The sequence below is a fragment of the Artibeus jamaicensis genome, unplaced genomic scaffold (assembly GCF_021234435.1).
Source record: "Artibeus jamaicensis isolate MK-2021 breed Jamaican fruit bat unplaced genomic scaffold, CSHL_Jam_final contig_432, whole genome shotgun sequence".
NCBI lineage: Eukaryota > Metazoa > Chordata > Mammalia > Chiroptera > Phyllostomidae > Artibeus > Artibeus jamaicensis.
Genome location: NW_026521828.1, coordinates 6,808,175 through 6,831,660, shown reverse-complemented (window position 1 = coordinate 6,831,660; position 23,486 = coordinate 6,808,175). Strand labels below are relative to the sequence as shown.

At 47.7% G+C, this 23,486-nt stretch overlaps 1 protein-coding gene across 8 annotated transcripts in view; it reads right to left on the bottom strand.

Annotated features, from left to right (window-relative positions):
• Positions 1-3,562: 3,562 nt before the first annotated feature.
• Positions 3,563-23,486, bottom strand: part of EBF1 (EBF transcription factor 1) — a 376,209-nt gene continuing 356,285 nt past the window's right edge. For 4 of the 8 annotated variants that reach the window (XM_053665916.1, XM_053665917.1, XM_053665918.1 and 1 more), the window contains exons 12-17: positions 20,428-20,493; positions 19,321-19,498; positions 18,525-18,704; positions 14,730-14,924; positions 14,351-14,419; positions 3,563-5,963 (exon numbers count right to left, since the gene is read on the bottom strand). In XM_053665916.1, the coding sequence (XP_053521891.1) occupies positions 14,352-14,419; positions 14,730-14,924; positions 18,525-18,704; positions 19,321-19,498; positions 20,428-20,493 (687 nt within the window). In that variant the 3' untranslated portion in view covers positions 3,563-5,963; position 14,351. The remainder of the gene's footprint in view (positions 5,964-14,350; positions 14,420-14,729; positions 14,925-18,524; positions 18,705-19,320; positions 19,499-20,427; positions 20,494-23,486) is intronic. The other 4 variants (XM_037152248.2, XM_037152249.2, XM_037152250.2 and 1 more) reach the window with 1 other exon arrangement.

The following is a 23,486-nucleotide window of genomic DNA, read 5'->3' as shown; positions in this document are numbered from 1 at the left end:
TTGCTGATGTTGGGGGGAGAGGATAAGAACCCCAGGAGCAACGTCCTTGAGGATGTGAGTAACTTGGAGCATCTCGGAGCAGGCCTGGCCCTGAGCGGGGTGTGCCGGAAAGCGTTCGAGTCCCTGGCAGTCCACTGAAGGGTGAGCTGGTCCATGAGAGCCTTTCTGCTAAGCAAAAGGAGTTGAAAAGAAACACAACCAATCTATGATTTTTGCATTGAACGTGGCTACTGCAGAGTAGCGGGTTTGTTTTTTTTTCACGTACGTAGTCCATTTTCCCATACTATTCCCATTCCTTTCCACTGACTTAAGTAATTTTTCTCACATAGCTGGCTCCAAAAAAATTGACCATGGCCTTCCATGCCCTGCTTTTCCTCATCGGCTTAGGCACCCCTGTCCGCACCGCTCCCGCGTGCTCTGCTCTGCGGCACTCCTCGACCCACCTCCACGGAGAGGGCCCATCACTCTGACCTTCAGACCAGGCCGTGCAAACATCTCCTTCGGCAACTTGTGTTTAGGCCAGAAGTCCCAGACCGACATTCGAGAGCTCATGGATTTTGTTTACTCAACTCAGTGTTTTGAAAGCACTATTTTTGGATTAGATGACATTTAAAGAAATAAAAATTTTACACACACACACCCAAAAAACCCTAGAACCCAACAATATTTATGCCATGCTCAAAAAACAAAAAATGGGCATTGCTGGGCCCACCCTCCCACGTGGGAGCCACTGGCTGGAGGAAGGGAGGTGCTCCGTGTCCTCTTTTACCCTGCTCACCCCCCCCCCCCCATTTAACCAGCACAGCCCCTGTGGACAGATTCGGGGCTGAGAGTGTACGGGCTGTGCCTTAGGCCCTACAGGCAGCAGTTATGACTGGTCTGCCGGGTGCATCCCTGCAACCTGTGCAATGCCAGGCACATAGTAGGTGCTCAGTATGTGTTCAGAATCGAGCTTCCCAACCTCTGCGGTGCCATCTTGCACTCGTGCGTATGCCATTCACGCAAACTTGCTGTTCTTGAACGCACCATGTCCACGCCCAGAGTTCAGATCCTCACACCCGCCCACATGCCCTGTGCCCGTGGCGCGCACCCCACCTGGTTACCTCTTCCTTCCCGTCTCAGCTCCAACGTCACTTTCTCTGGAAACCTTCCCCAGTCCTTCAGGCTAAATCAGATCCCGCCGTAGCACATGCATTTTGCCATGTATGATGTACTCCCATGTTTCTGCATGCATTATATGTGGGATTATTATACCCATGGTATGTAATCATGAAACCCTTGTATAATGTGCATCCTTATTTTTTTCTCTTAAAAATTTGGGCAAAACAATGAGCATTATACATGGCAAAATAGGGTATTTTCAGAGCACTCGAGACTTTGTCTTCAGTGCTGTTATTGGTCTGTTGGGATATACCTGTGTGGTTGCGTAACGTCTGCTTGCCCCGCTCACCTGTAATCTCCCTGAGGACAGAACCAGTGTCTCTGTGCTCACTATGGACCCACTGAGCCTGGCCCGGGGCCAGATGCAGGGTGAGCCTTTGGGGTGAATGAATGAACGTGTGCTTCCATGAAATAGGCCTTCGGGCAAGGAGGAGCCAGCGTGCCGAGGTGTGGATGTCTATTTTACTCTACGGAGCGTTGTGGCATGTCTGGCTCAGTCTAACTGCTCAAGACTACTTTTATCGAGTGTAGATTTATCTTATCTGAGATGGTGAAGTTCCTAACCGCAGACGCCTCTTGTTCACTTTTCAAAAAAAATCTTCTGCATCTGATACAGGGACCTGCGTCTAATATAGAATTCCAGAACTGTATATTGAATGGCCAAACTAATCAACGTAGATTCCCTGTTTAGGTAAAGGATGGTAGCATCCCTACTTATTAACTTAATTCATTACACTCTGTCATTATCTCAAATTGGGCCCTATTCCATAGCAAATGTGTATCAACAATGCCCAGCACAAGTGATCATGATGGCGGTGGTGTGACACCCTATTAGCTCTGACCATCAAGTTTCTGTTGGTCTACGGCCTATTTGCTGAGTTCTCGAGACATTTTACAAGCATCATTACCTTTATCATGTCCAACAATCTCAAAGTAGGAAAAGCATTGAATGTGCAACTGGGAAGACTTATGATCGTGATGAAACAGAAAGTGAGGCAGTTTTACAGGATTATGTACCTACTGGGTGTTTGTGGAACATTCGAACCATGTAAATTAGGCTGGAGCCAACAGGGAACGTGTCTCGCCCACACGGGGTTTAAAACTGTAGCCGTGAAGATTCTGAGTTCACACATGTCTCCTCATCAATGAGCCAGGGCACATAATTAATTGACCAAAAGGCTCCCAGGGATTAATTAGCAGCTGTATGTGAAGCGCGTGGTTCGGACCTGTAGTGCGGAGGACGGCATTCTAGAATGGCCGGGTCTTGGATTCACAATTCTGTCACAGCGGGGGATCTGCTGGGTTTGGAGAAAGTGTTGGGGCTCTCGCTGCTCTGCGGGCCAGCCTGGGCACGTGCGCGTCCAGCTGCTGCCAGCAGAGGGCAGCAGTACGCTGTGCGTGTTCAATTTGCATCCCAGATTAGCAAATCCCCAAGGATTCACAAAGAAAGTGGGTGTCCCAGGACTACCCTAATTTCTTTTCTCTGGGTGTCAACACTGGCCTGAGTAATGGCAAGCACAGACCGTCTGCGTTATGTTGGACTTTGGCTCATCTGAGATAGCGAAATGAATACACAACTAGGAGCTGCCATCACAGACAGGAAGTAACTTTAATTAAATATTGTGAAAGTTGAAAAGTTTTTACAGCTTGAATTTTTGCAAAAGAAAAAAAATTATAACAATCTCTACAGTAGTTAGGTTCTCTAACAATTGAACTGTACAGTGTGTGTCTATTCAAAAAGTTGGATAGGAAGGTGAAAGGTTAGTAGATTTAGAGATGACTTCGTTAAACTGCATTCTAGTACAATATGAGGCCAGGGCGTGTTATGCAATCCAGTCATCAAGAAGCTGTATTTTTCCCCCAAACCGAAATCTTTACTTAATTCTTTTTCCTTTTTCCTTTTCTTCTTAAAGCCATATTCTGTATTCAGGGGAACATCTTTTACTTGTAACAGTTTTAGGAGGGGGGTCAGAGGGCAAGCACATCTTTTTCATCTAATCCATGTAAATAAGGGGCAACAAAACACAAATGTATTTTAAAGGCTCTTTGGACTTTCAGGAAAAGTTCTAACCACTACACATGGCTGACAGATGGGTGGCATTTGTTGTCAAGGTCTGAGCCGGGCACCTCCCCGGCTGACCATTCTTTCGCAAACAGTCAAGGGGCTCACCAGACAAAATATGGCTTTAAATTGTACACATCTTCAGGCCAGCGCTTACCACACGAATTCAGACCACCTTTCTGAGTACCGAGAAGCAATGCGTCCACCTTGCTTACATTTTCCAGTTTTTTTATTATTATTCATCATCATTATTATTATTTCTCACCATGAAAAATCAGCTTTCCTCCCTTCCCTTCCCTCCCACAACTCCCCTCCCCCACCCACCCCAACCCATAAAAATCGCACTCTTGACAGTCTAGTGAAAACCATTGCAAAATCCATACGGGGGGCATGCACAGTTGCAGCATTGTTGTAAATTTCTTGTCTACTAGAAAAAAGTTACATTGTCTTAAGGTAACAAAACAGTTCTTTTGTGCTTTTCGATTTCTTTGTTTTTTTTTTCTTTTGTTTGTTTTTTGTTTTTTTTCTGTTTTTTGTTTGTTTTTTTTTTACAATGTTAGTGATGACTGACAGTTCTGGTGCACAGTTACAATGTACAAGTGAAATGAATATGATTTGCATTGTTAAGGCATCCAATCTGCTGGTTTATATTTATGTGAAAGACAGAGGAAATATACAAGCAGACTTAAGAAAGAATGTTCATTGATTTCTATGAAGTTTCTCCCCTGAATTTAATGCACAAAATGCATCACTCCAGAGGGAGGGATTCCATGCATATTAATAGAGTAAAACAGCATTAGGGTTGGATTTTTTTTGTAAGCTTCCAAAGCAAAGGATACATTTTTTTTAATCTACAGAACTAAATGCTACAAGAATAATATGCTACTATTTTTTTTTTGCCATATATTGGAAAAAACTTCTTAACTTACAAATAATACAAAAATAGACAATGGCTTTTGGGTGGAAATTTTAAAAAAATTGAAGCATGGTTTTAAAACAATACTAAAAATAACTATAAATGAAATGTTTAAAAATCCCATTGAAACAGCTAATACAACTGTAGGTGACCAAACAAATATGCACTTTTCACATAGCCAACATACACAATAAAATAGAGGGTGGGAGGAAAAGGAAGAAAGGGAAAGCAATGTACAAATTCCAAAGATAAATACATTATTTATATGGATATTTTACAAAATCCTCTTTAAAACAGAAAGCCTTTTAATTAATTTTGCAAATATGTGCAAGCTAAACGTAGTGAGCTTTTTTTTTCCTTTGCAAAATATGCCGTAAAATCTTTTTGCGATATTGAAAAACTGTCTTAAGACATTAAAATGTATAAATAGAACAACGACTTTGGCAAAAAATCACAAAAAAAAATCTACAGTATTTATAACTACATACAAAAACACAACAGCAAAGAAAAAAATATCAGGCAAATGCATCCTCGTAGCTTTGCTGCGTCTTTGCTATCCTTCTTTTTAAGAACACTTTCCAGATAACGAGAGCAAACATTTCCGAAGAACAGAAAACTGTGTTTCGGAGGTCTCGACCTTCTTTTCCTTTCTCCCAGTTTTCTCATACTCTTGATTCCAAAGCACTTCACCTATCCTTTGGATCTACTGTGTTACAGATACTAGGGTTGACTGATGGGAGCCCTATCTCTCTCTCTCCAGCTTGCTTTTGTCAGCTTTGGGAGGATATGTGTGGAGTCAGCGTTCGGGATGCGTAAACTTTTACCTTGTGGGTGGTGGGAGTGTAAGAGGGATTTTGGCTTGATCGCTGGAGGGCATCACGTGGAATTCTGTGCCTGGACCCTGTTCCATGAAGATTCAAAGGAGACTCTCACACGCTGTGTGCCACCAAGCTCTCGAGAGGCCACCGGCCTCAGAAGCAGTTGACAGAATGAAAAGCGAGAATGATAATCGGGCTTAAATATGCAGTTTTTAACAATCTGTCTAGAGGCACTGGATTTTTGAGTAGAAGGGAAAAATGTGATCACTTAACATCACTTTGTAACTCTGCAGGCTGCATTTATTTACACAGTTACTTAAGACAACAATACAAAAGAGATAAGTAAGCTTGCACTGCTAAGGGGTGGCCTGTTAAGTTAGATACTGACAATGCACTGTCTGAGCTAACTACCATCTGATATGCTTTAAGGCGCAAAAGCCAACTCTTAGTTTTCTAAAAAATCTAACTGGCATTCCTATTCTGTCCCATACAAGCTTTTTTTTTCTTTTTTCTTTTTCTTTTTTTTACTTTTTTGTAAATATCACCACTTCGTTCTCCCTTTACACAGCTTTAAAAACATCATAAGTTAAAACATGGGGTCTTATTTATAGTGTCCTGTGTGTACAGCTTTACGGTTCGTAAAAGACAAATGACTGCGGAGTGAAGCTTAAAAGAAAAAAAAAAAGGAAAGAAAAGAAAGAAAAAGTGGATTTGCTTTTATGAACACAGAATAAATATATCCCCCAAACATCTGGGAGGTACAACTTTCACCAGCATCCTGCACTCAGAGATCCCTTCCAATTTCAGTATTTGCAAGGTCGGTGATATTGTTTGTTTTTAAAAATCTGCAGTAATTGTGATTCCTCTTAAAAAGGCCTGAGTTAAAAGTTCCACTCTGGGACTTGTATCAGATTACTCTCTGTCTGTAGCAGAATCCAACCTCTTCATTAATAAAATTCTTCAAGGCAATTCTTTCACATGGGAGGAACAATCATGCCAGATATCGCTGTGGGGAGAGAAGGCGAAAGTCAGTGGTTCTGCCTCCAAACTTTCTCACTGAGAAAAAAAAAAAGAGGGGGGGGGGAAACACCCACACACCACTATGTCGGGTAACTGTTCGCCACAAACGTGCTGTCCTCTTCTCTAGAATGGTTTTTGTATAAAATATACACGTCCTTTATTAAGCATCCTCACAGACCAGCCAGTGTGTGTCTGCAACAGAGCCGAAGATGCGAAGCATCCCTTCAAGTCTGATTTCAATTTTGAAACACAACGGGGAAAGTTGCATAGTTTGAATGCCGCAGGGAAACTCACAGCCCAAAACCTTGCAAAACAGTGAGGATTTTCTATTTGTCACTTTTTTTCCTCCCCCTTTCACTGCCAACATATTAAAATAAGTCCATCCCAACTGCTAGCACTTTCTACAAAACGCGGTGGGTGTCTGTGCTCTGGTAGCTCACAACCGATGGCCAGTCCTAGGGCCTTCTCCCTGAGCTCATGCCCGCGAGTGGCCACAGCAGGCCTCGTTCACAGGCCAAGGTGCTGGGAGAAAGTGCGGAGGAGGAAAAGGCAGGTTTGAGTGCAACTGCAGAACATCCCCTCTACCACTGCTCGTGTCGGGCTTGCAGAAGTTTCTGAACACTCCCTAGAAAGTTGTGGCCTAAGGAAAGCTGGGGTGAGATTCCGGGGAAGGACCTCTCCGAGGCTGAGGGTTCTAAGATAACAGGCTGCATGTAGTATTTAGAAGAGCTGGGAATCCAACAGACAGGCGTCCACCTCTGGCTTACTACGATGTCCCCCAGGAGGTGGTTTCTCGTCTCTTGAGCCTCTACCTCTTCAGCTAGAAAATGCAGTTCATCGGTATTTGCAAACGCTGTGATATTGCTATGGTTGTTGAAGATCTAAGTAAAATTAAATACGAGAGGTGCTTGGCCCAGGTTCAGCTCGTACGGAAGATGTGACAGAGATTAGCTGCTACCATTTCTAATCTGTCCCTTCCGCCACTACACTCACTGTGTGACCTTGTGTTCATTGTTTAACATCTCTGGGCTGTTTCCTCTGCCATCAAATAGGCACCATGCCCTACAGCACACTTTACGTGAAGGGTGTGAGGAACAAAGGATGTCTAAAACACCGTGAAAACAGTGTGGCAACTTTGAAATGCACGGGGATGAGAGAGATGTTTACGTTAGAAGCAAATGGCAGCCACCTTTGGCTCTCAGGGATGGCTTAGCGTGCCGTCAGGCGGAACGAGTCATTGCTTTCTTTTTGTTGGCAATTCTAATTTTAAATTAATGTTCTTGTCAGTGATGACTGCATCTAGGAAGTGGCCTTTTTCATTTCCCAAATCTCATGTCTGGAGGAATGTGCCACTAAAAAAAAAAAAAAAAAAAAAAAAACCCAGTACACACACATCCTGCCGTAGACACCGGGCGACCGGGGGGGGGGGGGGGTCCGAGCCCTGTGGCCCCCACGCCCCTGTGCTTCCCCTTCCCCATCCATGACATTTTTGACTCAATTAAAAAAAAAGTATTTTGCCAAACACTTTTTCCGTTAATTTTTAAACCCATCTGTATTCACAAGGAAATTTAATCCACATGTTTCTGATTCATTTACACGTAAATCATCCAAATGCTGTTTTGCAAGAGCCGCTTTGCAGCCCAAAAGCTCCTGGAGCCTGTTTCCTAAGCCCTCAAAAGCCATTTTTCTTAGAAACAGGAAGTAGCTCTTGCCAAATGCAGACCAACTTAAACCCCCAAAGATTTGGGATCAGTTGGAAGTTCAGTCCCCCTAAGATCCAAAAAAGCCCTAGATTTGACTGAAACCTGGAGCTTGGTATTTCAACCCAAGCCTTAGCTGGAGAATTCAGGATGCTTGTAGTTCCAAAGGCGAGGGTGGGGGTGGGGGGGAATCTGTGCATTGCACCAACTCAGCACCCCTCCACCCTAAGAATCTTTTCAACCACGCTGGAGGGGATGTCTAGGTTCCTTATTCAAGGCAGGCCTTTCTAAGCCTATGGCAAAAGAAGCAAGTCTCCTTCCACCAGGATCTCCTGTGCCCCTGGTAGTTAAGGGCGGTCCCCAGCCCAGCCAGGTAATCGGGCAGTGTCAACATGATGCCCAGTAGAGAACTGACCAACTTCCCGCTAATTTGGTCCGTGGGTTCAGCCAACACTCATCAGTCAACATCCCATGGGATGTCCAGAATTTTAAAAAAAAAATCTAAGTAGTGTTTCAGGACCCGGCATGACGTGTTAGATTCATTGGATGAAACCTCCATGAGGGCCGAGCTATAAAGCAAAGCTAGCAGACGCTAGTCTGTAACTAACAGTCCTTCCTCTGGGGCAAGCCAACTCCAGCGCCCTGAGAGCCCAGGCCGGGACCGAGTGCCCAGGGGCGGGGGGGGGAGACTCTGCCAAGGCAAATGCTACTGTGCAGGAACCCGAATTATTTCAAGGGAAGGTGAAGATGTGAATTTAAATAAATTCATAGCTCCATTCATAAAGGTTAGCCAATCATTAAACTCAAACCAGCAAACCTACCTGAGGGTCTGTAGGGGTGGCTTTGGTCGGCCCCTGCATCCCCACCTTTTGGGCGCCGGCCCCGACTTCTCTGAGACCTAATGAAAGGCACGGGGCCACTCTCCAGAAGAAGGGCCCACATGCACCTACGCCCAGAATGTTGCCTATCACACGAAGGAGTTACAGCTCGCTACATCTCACCTGCGACTGCCTAAAGCGCAGAAGCAGGGCCCTTCCTGCTGAGTAAGTTTGAGGGAGAGATCATTGTTTGTGGCCTCTGACACTTCCAACAAGGCCTTTTCATGAACAAACCTCACTGCAGGGCAGCAGGGAGGCACCGGAGCCGTGGCGACCTGCTTGGCTCGTGTCTGTGCTGCGGTCTTCAGCCTCACGTATGTGGGTAGGAGGATGGGTGTCTGCAGCTGGCACATGGACCTGCCCAGGCCGGGCCCATGACACTCTCGGACAGCCCCATGTGCCAAGCTGTCACAAGGCTGAGGTGACTGCCACCTTCCCCGGCAGCTGGGTGACCATGTCCTATGACAGGAGCTCAGAAGACTATTGCTGTGAAAGGCTGTGTTGTTTTCAAGTAGTGGGATACAAAATCAATACTCAGAGAAACTAAGAAAAACAAACCCACTTACCATTGCAAAAAAAAAAAGGTACCTAGGAATAAATTTAACCAAGGAGGGAAAATATCTGAACTTGGAAAACTACAGGACACTGAAGTAGAGGAAGATACAAATAAGTGGAAGCACATCCCGGGGTCATGGATTGGAAAAATTAACATCATTAAAACATCCACACTACCCGAAGCAATCTACAGATTCAACACAATTCCTATTAAAATACCAGCGATATAGTTCACAGATCTAGAACAAATACTCCAAAAATTTATATGGAACTAAAAAAGACCCCAAAGTGCCTTGGCAGTCCTGAGAAAGAAGAACAGAGTAGGGGGATCACGACACCTGATGTCCAACTGCACTACAAGGCCCACTGTCATCAAGACAGTCTGGCACTGGCATAAGAACTGACCCACAGACCAGTGGGACAGAACAGAGATAAACCCATGTCTCTGTGGTCAGTTAATACTCAACAAAGGGGGCACGAGCATACAATGGAGTAAAAAATACCCTCTTCAATGAACGATGTTGGGGGAGAAGTGGACAACTACATGCAAAAAAAATGAAACTAGACCACCAGCTTACACCATATACCAGAATAAACTCAAAATGGATAAAAGACTTAAATATAAGTTGTGATATTATAAAAATCCTAGAGGAAAACAGAGGCAGTAAAATTTCAGATTATCTTGTGTAGCAATATTTTTGCCAATATATCTCCTAAGGCAAGGGAAACAAAGAAAAAAATAAATAAATGTGACTACATCAAATCAAAAAGCTTCTACACAGCTAAAGAAACCAGCATCAAAATTAAAAGGGGACCCACTGTATGGGAGAACACATTTGCCAACAAAACATCAATGTTTTCATCTGAACAATATATAAAGAACTGATATGACTCAACACCACAAGACAAACAATCCAATTTAAAAATGGGCAAAAGACCTGAATAGACACTTCTTCAGGGAGACAGACAGATGGCCCACTGACATATGAAAAAATGTTCAACTTCACTAGCCATCAGAGAGATGCAAACTAAAACCACAATGAGGTATCATCTCACACCTGTCAGGATGGCCAACATAAACAAATCAACAAACAGGTGCTGGCAAGGATATGCACTGTTGGTGGGAATGCAGGTTGGTGCAGCCACTGTGGAAAACAGTATAGAGTTTCCTCAAAAATTCGAAGTGGAACTGCCTTATGACCCAGCAATTCCACTTCTGGGAACGTACCCTAAGAATCCTGAAACAACAATTCAAAAGAATATATGCGCACCTATCTTCAGAGCAGCATTATTTACCATAGACAAGATTTGGAAACAGCCTAAATGCTGATCAGCAGATGAGTGGATTAAAAACAGTGGTACATCTACACAATGGAATACTACAGAGCAGGAAAAAAGGAGGAATTCTTACGTTTTTGTGACAACATGGGTGGAACTGGAAACTATTATGCTAAGTGCAATAAGCCAGTTGGTGAAGACAAATACCATATGATCTCACTGATAACTGGAATCTAATGAACAAAATATAAAACTAAAGAGCAAAAATAGAATCTGAAGTATAGAAACATGGAACAGACTGACAGCTGTCAGAGGGGACTGGTTGAAAGGAGGTGAAGGGATTAGTCAAAGAACAGGCCCCAAAGACACAGCGGTGCGGGGATTGACTGTAGGAGCGGGAGGTGGCCGGGTGGGGGGTGCAGAGGGAGGACAGTTGGGATGACTATAACAGCCCACACAATAAAATGTTTTTTGTTTAAGGAAAGAAAGGCAGCGCTTCCATCAGTACAGTTCCAACATTTTGGTAAGGATAAGACAAAAATGGAAAGTTCTGCAGAGCTGGGGGACTCTGGAGCGACAGGGTAGAATGTGGCCTTCCTCAAGCCACCCGATGAGTGAGAACTGTGAGCTAACCAGGAACAGAACGAGTGAAGATCCTACAGAAATTGAACAAACACGTGCATCAAGAAAAAGACAATTCCACCAGACTCACTACTAGATGACATGGGGCTGGCCAGTCTGGGTCTCACCAAAGTGTGTAAAGAAAAAAATCAGTACGTGGACACTCAGGCCTTTTGTTGTTCATGGTCTCCGCACAGACTCAACGACATGGTCAGGGTTAAACTCACTGCACCGGGGCAGGGTCCAATGGCATGGTGACAGCCTTCTCAGGGCTGTCGTCTCTTGATTAAAGAAGTCCTCTGACGCCTGAAACTGCAGGGGGGCTCAGCTTTAGGAGGAGGGGGTGTCTCTATGACGGCATGGTAGGTGGCTCAGGTCTGACCCGTGAGAAATCAGGCTCCACCTACGAACTCATCTAGAAAAGAATGGAAGGTTTCTCTGCATTTTCCCTTTGAAGCCCAAAACAAAACACAGCTGCATTTCCCAACTTTTTTAATGCATGTCCATCGGTCTTCACATTTGGCAGAAGGTTCTGTGGGCAAAGGTGTTTAGAGGACTAGATGGAGCAGTAACTGGAACAGTCCCCCTGTCTACCTGCAGGGGTCTCAGAGCCTTCAGTCAGCTCAGGTGTGCTGTGGTTGATCTCCAAGACAGGGGTTGGGTACCCTCTGGATTTGTTTGACCACAACGTTTACTTTTTTTTTTAACAGAGCACCTGAGGAGGCTCCAGAAGCGCTGAGATCAAGAGTTGCTTTGTCCTAAAAAAAAGAAAACCTACTCAAGACATAAGGTAGGCTGTGAGCATCAAGGTAGGCTGTCCTGAGAGACTGCAATGCTGCTTTCTGGGGGACTGACCAGGCATGCAGTCACTCCTGTCCTCAGAGGAGACCCAGGGCCCCACACTGGAGCTTCGTGGAACTAATGGGGCGGAGCATCTGCAGCTGCCGGGAGCATGCGCAGGGCGTGCACCGGGGCCCAGCCTGGGGAGGGTTGTGCTTAGAAGTGGAGCAGGCTGGGGGCAGGAAGAAGGACAGTGTCAAAAGTGACTTTGATTTCTCTACTCCTACCTCCTCTGCTGCCACCCCCCAAAAGTAGGCACCTTTGGTCTTTGACAGTGTTGGAAAACCAAAAACCACCGGACAGACCCTCCCGGACACATGCTCCATCAGAAGGAAAGGGGAGCGTGGTCCGCAACAGCAGATGCTGGCAGTGTGTTCCTGGGGGAGCCCCAAACCGCCATGTTCCGCAGCTGCGTGTTACAAAGGGGACAGGGGACAACCTCTGCTGTTGGGATCTGTGCGGACTTGGGTGAGAAGTGGCCCGAAGAGCGACAAGTGCACAAACTCTGCATATGTCTTAAAGCCATGTTGGCGTTACTTACACACCCCCACCACCACTCCCACATGTTCCCTAAACCCAGGAGCCTCCGAAATCCGGGCCGAATCCCTATTTTCTGTCCTTTCTCCCTCCTCGGCGGGCTGCTCACTTCAGACACTGCTGGCTGGTGACACGACCACGGACCTTCACAAAGGCATTTCTTTTCTTTCATTGTTTTTTATCCTCACCCAAGGACTTTTTTTTTTCATTGCTTTTAGAGAGAGAGGAAGGGAGAAAGAGAAACGTCAACACGAGAGAGGCGCCGATTGGCTGCCTCCCACATGCACCCAGACCAGGATCGCACAGGCTCGCCCTGGGACCAGGGGTCGGACCCGCCAGCCGGACACTCGCCCTGACCGCAAATCCAACACGCCACCACCGCCCAGCGACACGATGATGCTCCCGCCAGCTGAGCCACGCGAGCCAGACCCACTTCTTCCCCAGCCCCGCCTCTCAGCGGCTGTTCCTGACGGCTAATCTGCACTCAGCAAAGGTTGCAAGGGGCGGCTCAAAGACAGCAGACTTCTGCTTCCCGTATGTTTCATCCTTATTTAAAACCCATTATGAGTTACGTTCTCTTCAGCATCATGTCCCTAGTTTGCTAGCTGGAGGTACACAGAGGGTGACAGAGCATTATTTTTTACTAAAGAGAGACTTGCAGGAATAGGTGATACCCCGTTGTGCAGGTGGGCATGTCCTAACAGGAATGACATTGCCTGAGACTCAGGTGTAGTTCCACAGGCAGGCAATCTCCCTCTTCCCCCCGAGAGGGGGGAAGCCGATGGGTGCTCGGGGGAGGGCGCAGGCATGCTTTGCTGGGCGTGGCCTTGGCTTGTGCTGCGACCACCTTCTCAGAAACGTTTTGCCCTGGCCCTTCTAGACTTAGGCAGAGTGACCAGAAGCTCGGGTTCTGGAGTCACAGGGTGGGGACTCACTTTGGCTCCATCAGTACTAGCTGTGTGACCTTGGGCAACCTGGGCCTTAATTTCCCCATCTGTACAATGGAAATAGTACTGACCTCATAGGGTTTTCAGGAGAATCGATATAAGGTTACATCAATGTAAAGGCTGCGGCACAGAGTACATGTGTGTATACGTATAAACAAATACACATATACTTATCCACAAGAAACAGGGCTGAGAAGTCCCAAACAAGCCTGCGGACCTCCAATAGTGAGGGTGAGCATACCACGGCAGGTGGGGCACTGTGTAGGCCAGGGCTTAGGGGCCCTGCTGGCTTTACACTGGTCCCCACCGTTCCCTGGCTGGCCCTGTGGGCAGGTACTTATTCTGCTGACGCGTCAGTGTCACCGTCTGCACAATGGAGATGACAACAGTCCTCCCGTTTCATCAGGAAGGGGTGGGGATGAAGGTACAGCATGCTCAGCCTTCAGCACAGTTTCCTCTCCAGGGCTCAAAAATGGCAGATTATTTTATTGATGTTATTTCCCTGGACACATCCTTCCCCTTCCCCCGAGTAATAAAGTGCTTGGGAGATGGAAAGAGGTGAATTTTTGAGCCCGAGTTTCAAGCCAGCTTCTGCCACACCGGCTTTGGGAGTCCTGCGCTCTGACCGCCTCCCTACACGTCATTGTCTCATCTCCACGGCACTGATGTGGGAGAAGAAATGCGCCTGTGCGGGTTGGCACCCAACACCAGCACACAAGCAAAACATGAGAGACGGTGGACCCACTTTAAAAGTGGGGGGCTTTTTTCTCAGTGAGCCAAGAGGTCACTTCCACTCTTGGTGACTTGTTTTCTATATTCCATGAGGGGGAAGAGAAGGAACCATTTGACTAGGAACCTGAATGCGCTGGTGGACAGAAGAAAGTCTCGGGTGTCTACAAGGCCCCAGTGTCAGGCTCTGGTCAGGCTGTGGCTCCCCGCACCCCGCACCCCGTGATCAGCCGCACACACGTTCACTCTGACGACACAGCCAACAGGAAGGAAGGTTGAGTGACCTACTTCAGGAGAAGGCCAGTCCCGGGAGAGACCCTGCAGTGGAGAACTTGCTAGAGTCCACAAAAGACTGGTCTGCTTATGGCAACCACGGGGAGGAGAAAAGAGAAACGATGGCATTAGTGAGCGCAAACAGGATTCTGAAGCAAATCTGGGCCTGAGCAGAACTGCTGAAGTTGGAAGGAGGACCGCTCAGGCCACAGCAGCAGAGGGGGGGCAGGCAGGGCCAGGGCCAAGGAGAGTGAGCACAAAAGAACCCAACAGATGAGGGCAGAGAGAAGCAGGCAGGCCCACGCTGGCCCCTGGGCAGCAGAGAGGCATCTGCTTTGGGCCCTGGAAGGGTGGAGTCAGGGCATCTGCTGGCCTGGTGGGGCCCGGGGCTCACCTTGCAGGCTGTTCCCATTGGTGCTGGTGCAGGTGGGAGGCGGAGAGGTCTGGGGTCTGACGACTGGTGCGAAAGCACTCTTCTGTTTCACGGCCGAGACCATGTTGGCTGGTGAGAAGGAGAAGATGCCAGAGGAGCTGCTGCAGTTGGAGGGGAGGCTTGTGGAAGAGGCCATGGTGGGGCTGGATGGCACAACTGGGAGGGGCGACGGGAAAGCAGAGGTCAGCACCTCCCCCCGCATCCCAGCGCAAGGTGGCTCGGCCCCGCCCCTCTGCCCGCCGCCCTGCTCAGGCCTCCCCTGCAGCCCGAGCCTTCCCTGAATGCTTGTCTGCTTTCATCATTTGCTACTTGGCACGTGCTACGTTTTTTTGGTGGTAATCTTCTGTGTGTTTATTGTGGGTCTACTATGTCCCAGGTGAGGAAACACAGTGCTCTTACAAGGGAGAGAGTAGCACAAAATAGCAGTAACAGTGAACGTGGCCAACCCTGGAGGCAGGGAAGGGAAGCCAGAGAAGGCTCACAGAGGAGGTGTCAGGGCAAGCACTCTAGGCAGGGCCTGATCTAAGGTTCTAGCAAGGAGGTGGGGGTATTGGGTAGGAGGCCAGCCTGAGACGGCATGGTCCCTGATGGAATGAAAGGCGTGAGGAGGGAGGGTGACTGGAGGCGACACCTGGATTTCAACCGAAGGCACTGGCAGTGTGTCTGTGTGTGTGTGTGTATTCCTTTTCTCCCCCCGAGGCTGTGAGCTCCTTAAGGCTGTAAGTGCACAGCACAGAGGTAGGCGGGTAGGAAGCAAAGTGGTTAAACAGACCAGCACATGCAACCTTTGTGGCTAGTGCAGAACTACAAGTCAGAGTTGCAAATTGCTTATAGCTCCCTTGGAGCAGCAGATTCATGCGTGGGAATGAATAAGCAGTAGGATAGGAGCCTTGTGTAAATACTCCCACACTCTGGTGGGAGGGGGGGGTGTGGATTTCCAGTGACGGGAGAATTAACTTTGGCAGTTCACAGAAAGGAATACCTAGGTGCTTGTGGTTACAAAAGAGCTGGGGAGACGCAACTTCACTACCAACCACGGTCCACTTGGCCCAGCTTTTCACCTTTTGCTAGTTGCTAAAATCTGATTACTTTAGGAGACAGACTTTGCACATACTAAGTCCTCTACACTCAAGACTAGTGTTTTCATCCACTCACCTTCTACCCCTGGCATCTCCTGGGGAACAGTATCAGTGCTGCCCAGTGACTCCCAGGCACTTAAATTGGCATTCTAGGTACTTTCTTCTACTGTGTTATTACTTTCCACATTACATTATGAACATTATATATTGCTTTATCACTCACAAGAATCTTCACTTCTTTTTCTGCATATATCATTGGCCAAGCAAGCTTAAGTTGGGGCCTGTTAGATCCTTTTTACACCTGAGCAAACTGAAACTCAGAACACAGTCCAGTGAGTTGCCCGAGGACCGCAGGTAGGATGGGGAGCAAGCCCCCACTCAGTGCCCTTTCCACCACACAGCCCCGCGAAGGGAAAAGGGGGCCAGGGAGAAGCATCTCCCCCTCCCAGGAGCCCACCGAGGTCCCAAAGGCTGTTTAGGTGGCCTTGCCATTGGCCTGTTGACTTTGGAAAGTTAAGGAAGAGGGAACCGAATCAGCCACAGACAGGGACTGCCATCAGAAGAGGCGCCCCCTGGTGATCAGTTCCCAGCGGTGCATGGTGGAAGCCCACTGCGGGCGCCTTAAAGCACAGCACTGGGCCGCCATCCACGGAGTTTTCCCAAACACTGTCTCAACTGTACTTTATCTCTGAACGAGGCCAGCATTTGTATATATCTCTTAAGGTTTATAAGTGTGAAAATACATTCAACAATAATACCCATTTACATTGCGTACCGCCAGCACTAGAGGTTGGATTTTTGAATATTCGTTGACTTGAAATCCTGCTGGTTCACTGAGGAAGGCAATTAATCTCCTTGGCAAATGTGGCTGTGATATGTGTGGAGGTGGGGAGTCTGGTGGGGGTGGCGAACGGAGGAAGGGGTGAAATATGGTCGGGCAGTTCCATTAGTTGTAACGTCATTAGTTATCAGCCACCACACCAGAAAGTGTGCTCACCAGTGGAATGTCTTATTTTTTTTCATTCTGTGAGAGATATTTCAACATGAGCGGTTTATGAATAATTAAATATTATGGAGGCAAAAATTTCGAATCAGCTGGGCCTGGTGTTTATTGTTTTATTTGCATTTATGCAGATGGAACTGTCCCCTCTGAGAGCCTATTTGAGGATTTAATACTGTATTTGTGAGCACTGAGGAAATCAATGAATGGAAATTAAATGTTCGAAGTTTTACAGGCCAACCAATGCGATCTCAGCCTGACGTTGCCTGGTGGCCACACGGGCTTGAGAAGACAGAGCAATCCAAGCCCTGAAATTGAATTGCTACCATATAGCAATTAGTTTATTGATTTAATTAAGAATGCCACCTTTTAATTTTCAGGTCATGATTGAAACATTTCTGACGGAGTAGATGGGGGACCACGGACGTGACGGATCTATGAGAAGCGGTCTTCCCAGGAAGCACAAGTCGGTGGACCTGGCCCCAAACGCTGCCTCCTGAGCGGACGTAATATAACCAGATTATGGGAGGCCGGGGGGTGTATTTTAAATGTTCAACCAGCTGATTCCACACAAAGTAGAAACGCGAAAACTCAGCTCACACTGAGCATAAAAACTCACCGAGAAAGCTAAAGGCCCCACGAATTGCTTTCAGAAATAACTTGCTTCACAGGCCCAGCCTGAGCTTTCCTCTTCTCGAGGATTAGCGCTCTCTACATTTCCTCTATTAGCAACAGTGTAACTTTCAGTTTTAGACAAGACTCTTATTAAAAAAAAGCATGAATATCCTTCCACTTAACAACACATCCTCTATCATTCTCTGCGTGTGTAAGAGTCCGGCCGCATGTCACACACATGAGAAGTGCCACCCACACTGTCCGAGAAGAACTCAGCGATCTGTCTGTGCAGCCGTCCTCAGAGGCGGGGGAAGGGATCGCAGGGACCCGTGACCTTTCACATGTGAAGGTGCCAGATCGCTGAGGTTTGCTGAGTGTGATCTGAATGTGGTACCAAAGACAATGGAAGCGAAACTTTGAAATAGATGAGGCACCAAAGGACATTTCGTGTATGTGTGTGTGTTCACTGTGCCAGAGTTTTGGGAAAAAATAAAGTGTATTTTTCCAATGGCTGCTTTTCTTTACAATATCAGACACAAAAGGGGTAAATTCCAAGTGTCAGAGTTTAGGTGCCAGGCCACTGGCCTGTGCCCTGTCACCAGCACCACTATCATCATCCCGTCACCATGGTGAGTGCGCAGCTTTAGTGAGTGTGCCTGCCATGGCACCAGGACGAGCTCACTGTGTGGCTTATTTGATCAGAGTCTCACATCAGCTCTATGCGGAGAGGGAGGCCAGTTCCTACTTTACAGGTGAGAAAACTGGAGCTTGGCGAGGGGATGAACGTGCCTGGGGTCACCGGTAAGTCACCATCCCTCTAGGACTCTGAGCTTGGGATCTTGCGATGATACCACACTGCTGCTCTGAGCTGCAGCGAGGTTCTGGCAGTGAGGAAGGGTTTGGGGGGGAGGGGAGCCAGGGAGGGCAGCAACTCCTGCTGGAGACGGTGCTGCCTTCAGTGGCATGCCGTGGGTCGGTGCCGGGCAGGGTGGGGCGCCGGGCATGATGCCGAGTGCTCTGCGTGAAAGCGCGCGAAAAGGCCGGACGCGCATCTCTACTTACTGGCATAGGGCGAGTTGGCAGCTGAGCCGTTGAGGAAGGTGGGGGAGCCGCCCAAATTGGACATGGCGGCAGTGCCGTACCCGTTCATGCTCGTGGTGACAGAGTTATAGTTGGTCTGCTGGGGGGTGGTGCTCGGCACGTACCCGTGTGGCGATACGCTGCTTGAGTTGCGGGTAAAACCTGAGGAGTGGGGACAAAACCGGGGGTGAGGGGGGTGTCCTGGAAGACTGGGGCGGGGAAGGGCTCTGTTTCCTGGCCCCTCGCAGCATCCTGGAGGGAAGGGGTCGGGTGATGGATGGGCGTGGGCTGGTGGCCCGAGCTCTGTGATTAAAATGGGAAGTGAGCACAAGGTGCATTTCTTAGGAGATCATAAATACTTAGCAGGGCCGTGAGAAGTGGCAATGCAGGGCCTATAAATTATCATTTTGGAGCAGAAATAAATCCCAATCTGTGAGCCGTACCCTGAAGCTAACAGGTTCCTATTCCCTGGGCGAGGATGACGGGCTTTGGCCCCTCAGAACTTTAATTCCAGCCCTCTCTGCGATCTGTCATTCACGGTGCATGGTGGGGAGCCCGGTGGTGAGAAGGCTCCACACACGCATCTTCTCGCCCCCTGATCACCAGACAGAACGGCTAGAACCAAAATGCTACAACAGTATTTGATGCACACAAGCTGGGAATCTCCCCTTTTGGAAAAAAAAAATTTAAGTAAAACTTGTTTGGGCCAAATAATTGGGGGGGAGTAGCTTGAGGTTGGGAAGGGACAGGGAGCGGGGGCGGGGAACAGGCTGCTGACCCTGATTGGTGGCCTGTGACGCCTCGGAGACATTCACGGCCAGCTGTCCACTGAAGGAATTCACGCCCATCATTCCCGCGTGGACCGAAGTGTTAGTGAGGGCCGGGAGCTGGCTGTGGTTGCGGGGGACGCTGTACAGGGCCTCTGCGATGTCGGCTGCTCTCTTCAGAATTATCTCCTGAAAAGGAAGAGGACAGCCCCGTTCACTCTCCCGGCAGCGGCACCTCGATGGCGCACTGCAGGCCCTGGGCGCTCCGGGCTCACCGTGGCTCACCGAGGCTCACCGACTGCGTTAACATCCATACCCCTCTCTGCAAACCTTTTGCACCATCATCATGCCCGATCACAAATGGGGGGCTGAGGGTCCTAGAAGTGAGGGTCTCACCCAAAGAGACCCACCTCTTTAAGGATAGTGCTGGGCTGCAGAGCCCTGCTTGGCTGACTGCGGGAGCCATTAAAGCCTTTCCCCCGATGTCCTTGCAGTAAAGGACAGCACCACGGGTTTTCCTTCCCCACCAGTGACATTCAGGGACACTGGGGCCACCCCTGCGGCACACCCACACAGGTGCTGCCCCTCCTCTCTCCTGCGGAAGTCCAGGGCAGGTGGTAGAAAATTGCCTGTGTCCTGAGTGTTGGTGGGACGGCATCCCCTGGACATTGACTCAGGGGACACAAAAAGGAGTGAATAATTTGTCACACTCCTAGTTTCCTCAGCGACTTGCATGCTACACATGGACACGCTCTAGGACACAGAGGCAGAGAATTATATTCTGATCTTGTTATGCTTTTCGGAAGAAAGTAAACCCTTTTTCCTCCTCAACTTGTTCGCAAACCTGAGAGGGATAAAGTGCGAGAAACTCTCTGCTTCATGATGAAGTACACTCCCAAGGAAGATTTCGTAAGGAAAATGATCCCGTAGAAAAGGCAATTAAAAAAATTTACCAGCGAAGAGAGAAAACTGATAACTTCGCAAGTCTAAATGACTTCGGCTCCGAACTCACGAGGGGCTTTTCTATTTTTCATGCTTCTTCGCTGCTCTGGGGAACCCAAGATCCTCAGGCAGACACGGGAGCCCGCGTGGGTGCGAGCCCCCCCCCCCACGCTCACCTGGTTGTTGTGTGGCATCCCATACAGCGCCTCCACCAGGTCCGCGGCCCTTTTGAGGATGACCTCCTGTCCGGAAAGAAAGCAGGAACAGTCCTCTGAGTGACCAAGGCGACATCCTTCCTGTGATCGCGCTGCAGTCCCTGCCACACTCTGCTCAGGCGCGGCCCAACCCCGGGCTGGCGTTAAATCACCCATTCATCCCTGTTCACACACACACTTAATCGAGTCCAAGGTGCGCAGCATTGGCGCCACAAGATAAAATACGCCCCTCAGTCGCCCGGCACAGGCACGACGAAGCACTCATATGTTTATTGCCGAATACAATTGCGAGGTCATTTACTAGACGGCCACAATCGATGCCGTTCGGTGCATGTTATGAATCCCTAAGATGTGTTTATTTTGCACTTAATTGCTTATTCCAGGAACCATGACCTTATCAGGCAGGTCATTTTCAAGGGATTTCCAATCAATCTTCTGCTACTAGAAGCATGTGGCATTAACCTGCTTTGCTTTATCTCCCTGGTGTGGCAGAGCCATGATACGGGGGGTGGGGGGGACACAGTGAACGCGCACACCGGGGCGATGCACTGGCTGTGGGAGGCTTGTACAGGAGGGTTCCCTGAGCCCGTTGCCATGACCAGCACAGGCTCCTTTACAGTGACTCATCCAATTCAGCATCATTTGTCATTTTCCCCACTGGCTCATTCATTCTCCTCCTAGATGCAGGTTCTGCTGTTCGCTCCACTTGGAGAGAAAAGACCACCCTCCTTTCCTCTGGGTGGGCTTCCCTATTTAGCATGGTGTTTGTTTCTTATAATATAGGGCACTCTACAAAAGTGTGTGTGGCGGTAATTTTTTTGTTGTTGTTCTAACCAAAAGCAGTTGTCCTCACGCTGCCCCAGTTTTCTGCAGAGTCATTTACACTGGAAATGGGGAGAGAAAAGTTAAGCTTGATCTGCGGCGTCACCTGGAGGCTTCTCAGCACCTCAAATGGGAAGGCGCGTGCGGTTCTCAGAGGTGGCGTGCAAAACGGTATGTTTACGATTTTTGGCTGTGGGTAAAGTTGCAAACCTGAGTTTAACTTCAAGTGTTTTAGTATCTCTCAATTTTAAATTCTCCACAATATAAGATAAAATAGTTGTCATACTGTAGTAATGACTTGTGGCACACACAACATCCTAAATCCAAAAACGAGATACAGGGGTTTTCAGTTCTTACGAAACATTGATGCTTGCCTTACGCTGCCAGACTCCATGTATAAACCAGTTCAGTTATTTTTCATGGCAGGAGTGGAAAGCATTATAGAATCAATGGGGTTTGAATCAATACATCTGAAATAATTTTATCTTTCTAATGCAGGCTACCAGATAATTCACCACTCTGTGTTTGCAGTATTGTCTGACCACAGCAGTTAATAATTTACTATGGTGCCAGCACACTGAACCTGACCCCCAGATCAAGTTTAGCCTCTGCTGCTCGTGCTGAAACCTGGTGGCTCTCTCTGGCTCTCAGAAAATATGAAAACAAAACAGGATCAAGAGAATTTACTTACTAAGATTTGATTTCTCTGGGTCTATGTTCATTTATTTCATCAAATAAATATTTATGCAAATGTTTGGCCTTGGCAGAGAAAGTATTTTTATCACTTTTCATTTCGAGGGGAAAAAAAAATACAAGTCTCTCGTTTGTCAGAAGCAAGAGGAGGTGCAGTTTCCGCACTTGTGAACTTCAATCCCAGAACACTGCCACCGGGAACTTAGCGCAGTGCCGCTTATGTTAATGAACTTCACAGACCCAAAGATCTGAAAAGCCCAAGATCTTTGAGGTTGTCGTAAACCCCGAAACATTCCATCTACCTGTGTATGCTATATATTTTAACCTCACACATTTTTGGTGACAGACCATTTCAGTGACTTAATCCACTTCTTTCTTTTTCTCCTTATTTTGAGACCCAGACAGAGCTCTCTTCACCACTAATCCTTTGAAAATGAAACACTTGAATCTTGTTGCCTAAAGTTGACCCCCTCTTTGGTCCGTGAAGCCGGGCTGCACTTTCCCTGCAGGTGCACGGCCACCGGGAGGGTCACCGGCCCAGCACCGCCTCACCCCCAAAGGGAGCGGTGCCCCCAGGTGCTGGCTCCCCCATTCCGAAATGTCCTCCTTGCGGCATTGGCGTTGGGGTTGCAGGACAGCCCATGCTCGGGTCTGCTTGGCCGGTGTGGTCCAGCTCTATCAGTCGTTTCCGCAGACAGGGAGGGGTGAGGAAATGTCTGGGCCCTCTGCGAGGCGGCGCAACGGCCCTGCAAGGTGCTCGGATTTCGGTGACCAGAAAATTGCTCTCACCTCGGTGTCATTCCGCGCCCGGCGAACGAGCCCCCAAGCGTGTTTGTGTTGGGGATCTAATATATTGCCTTTCAATCAGAGCTGAGAGCCACTGAACACACAGACAGAACATGACGAGCAGGTCAGGAAAGCAATAAAGATTTTACAGAGCTGTCCAAGGTGCTAAATTTACTCAATAATGGGTTTGGCACCGTAGTGTTAACCTCTCATTTACTACCAGTTTGAGGGACTAAATTGAAGTAGCTGACTTCATTTACCTCGAAATGTATATTTTATGACATTATGTAAGTAGATTGAAAGGGCACTGCAGTTTTAACAATTTAAAGGCTAAAGCATGTTTAAGATGAAACTTGAATATTTATTGTATATTGCACTTAAAGTATATAGAATGTTAAAATGTATTGATTAAATTTGTAAAAGGCATTATAAAAATGGCAGGTAGTATAAAAGATGTATGCCTTTTAAAATCAAATTGATAGTGTAGGCTATCTTCTCTGTGGTCACCAGTGTCATTTTTTTGCAGTTTTATATGGTAATTTGAAAAATCTGTAATTTCACATTAGGAAATGATTGAGCCTGGGATGTGAAAAAAAAAAAAAAGAAATTTCCCATAAGGGGAAGAGCTGGATGTTTCATATAAGCTTTTGTCTCTGAAATCGTTCCTAAAGTCTCATGTTTTGTGGCATTGGGCGGGAGCATAGGATAAGGATCTTTGT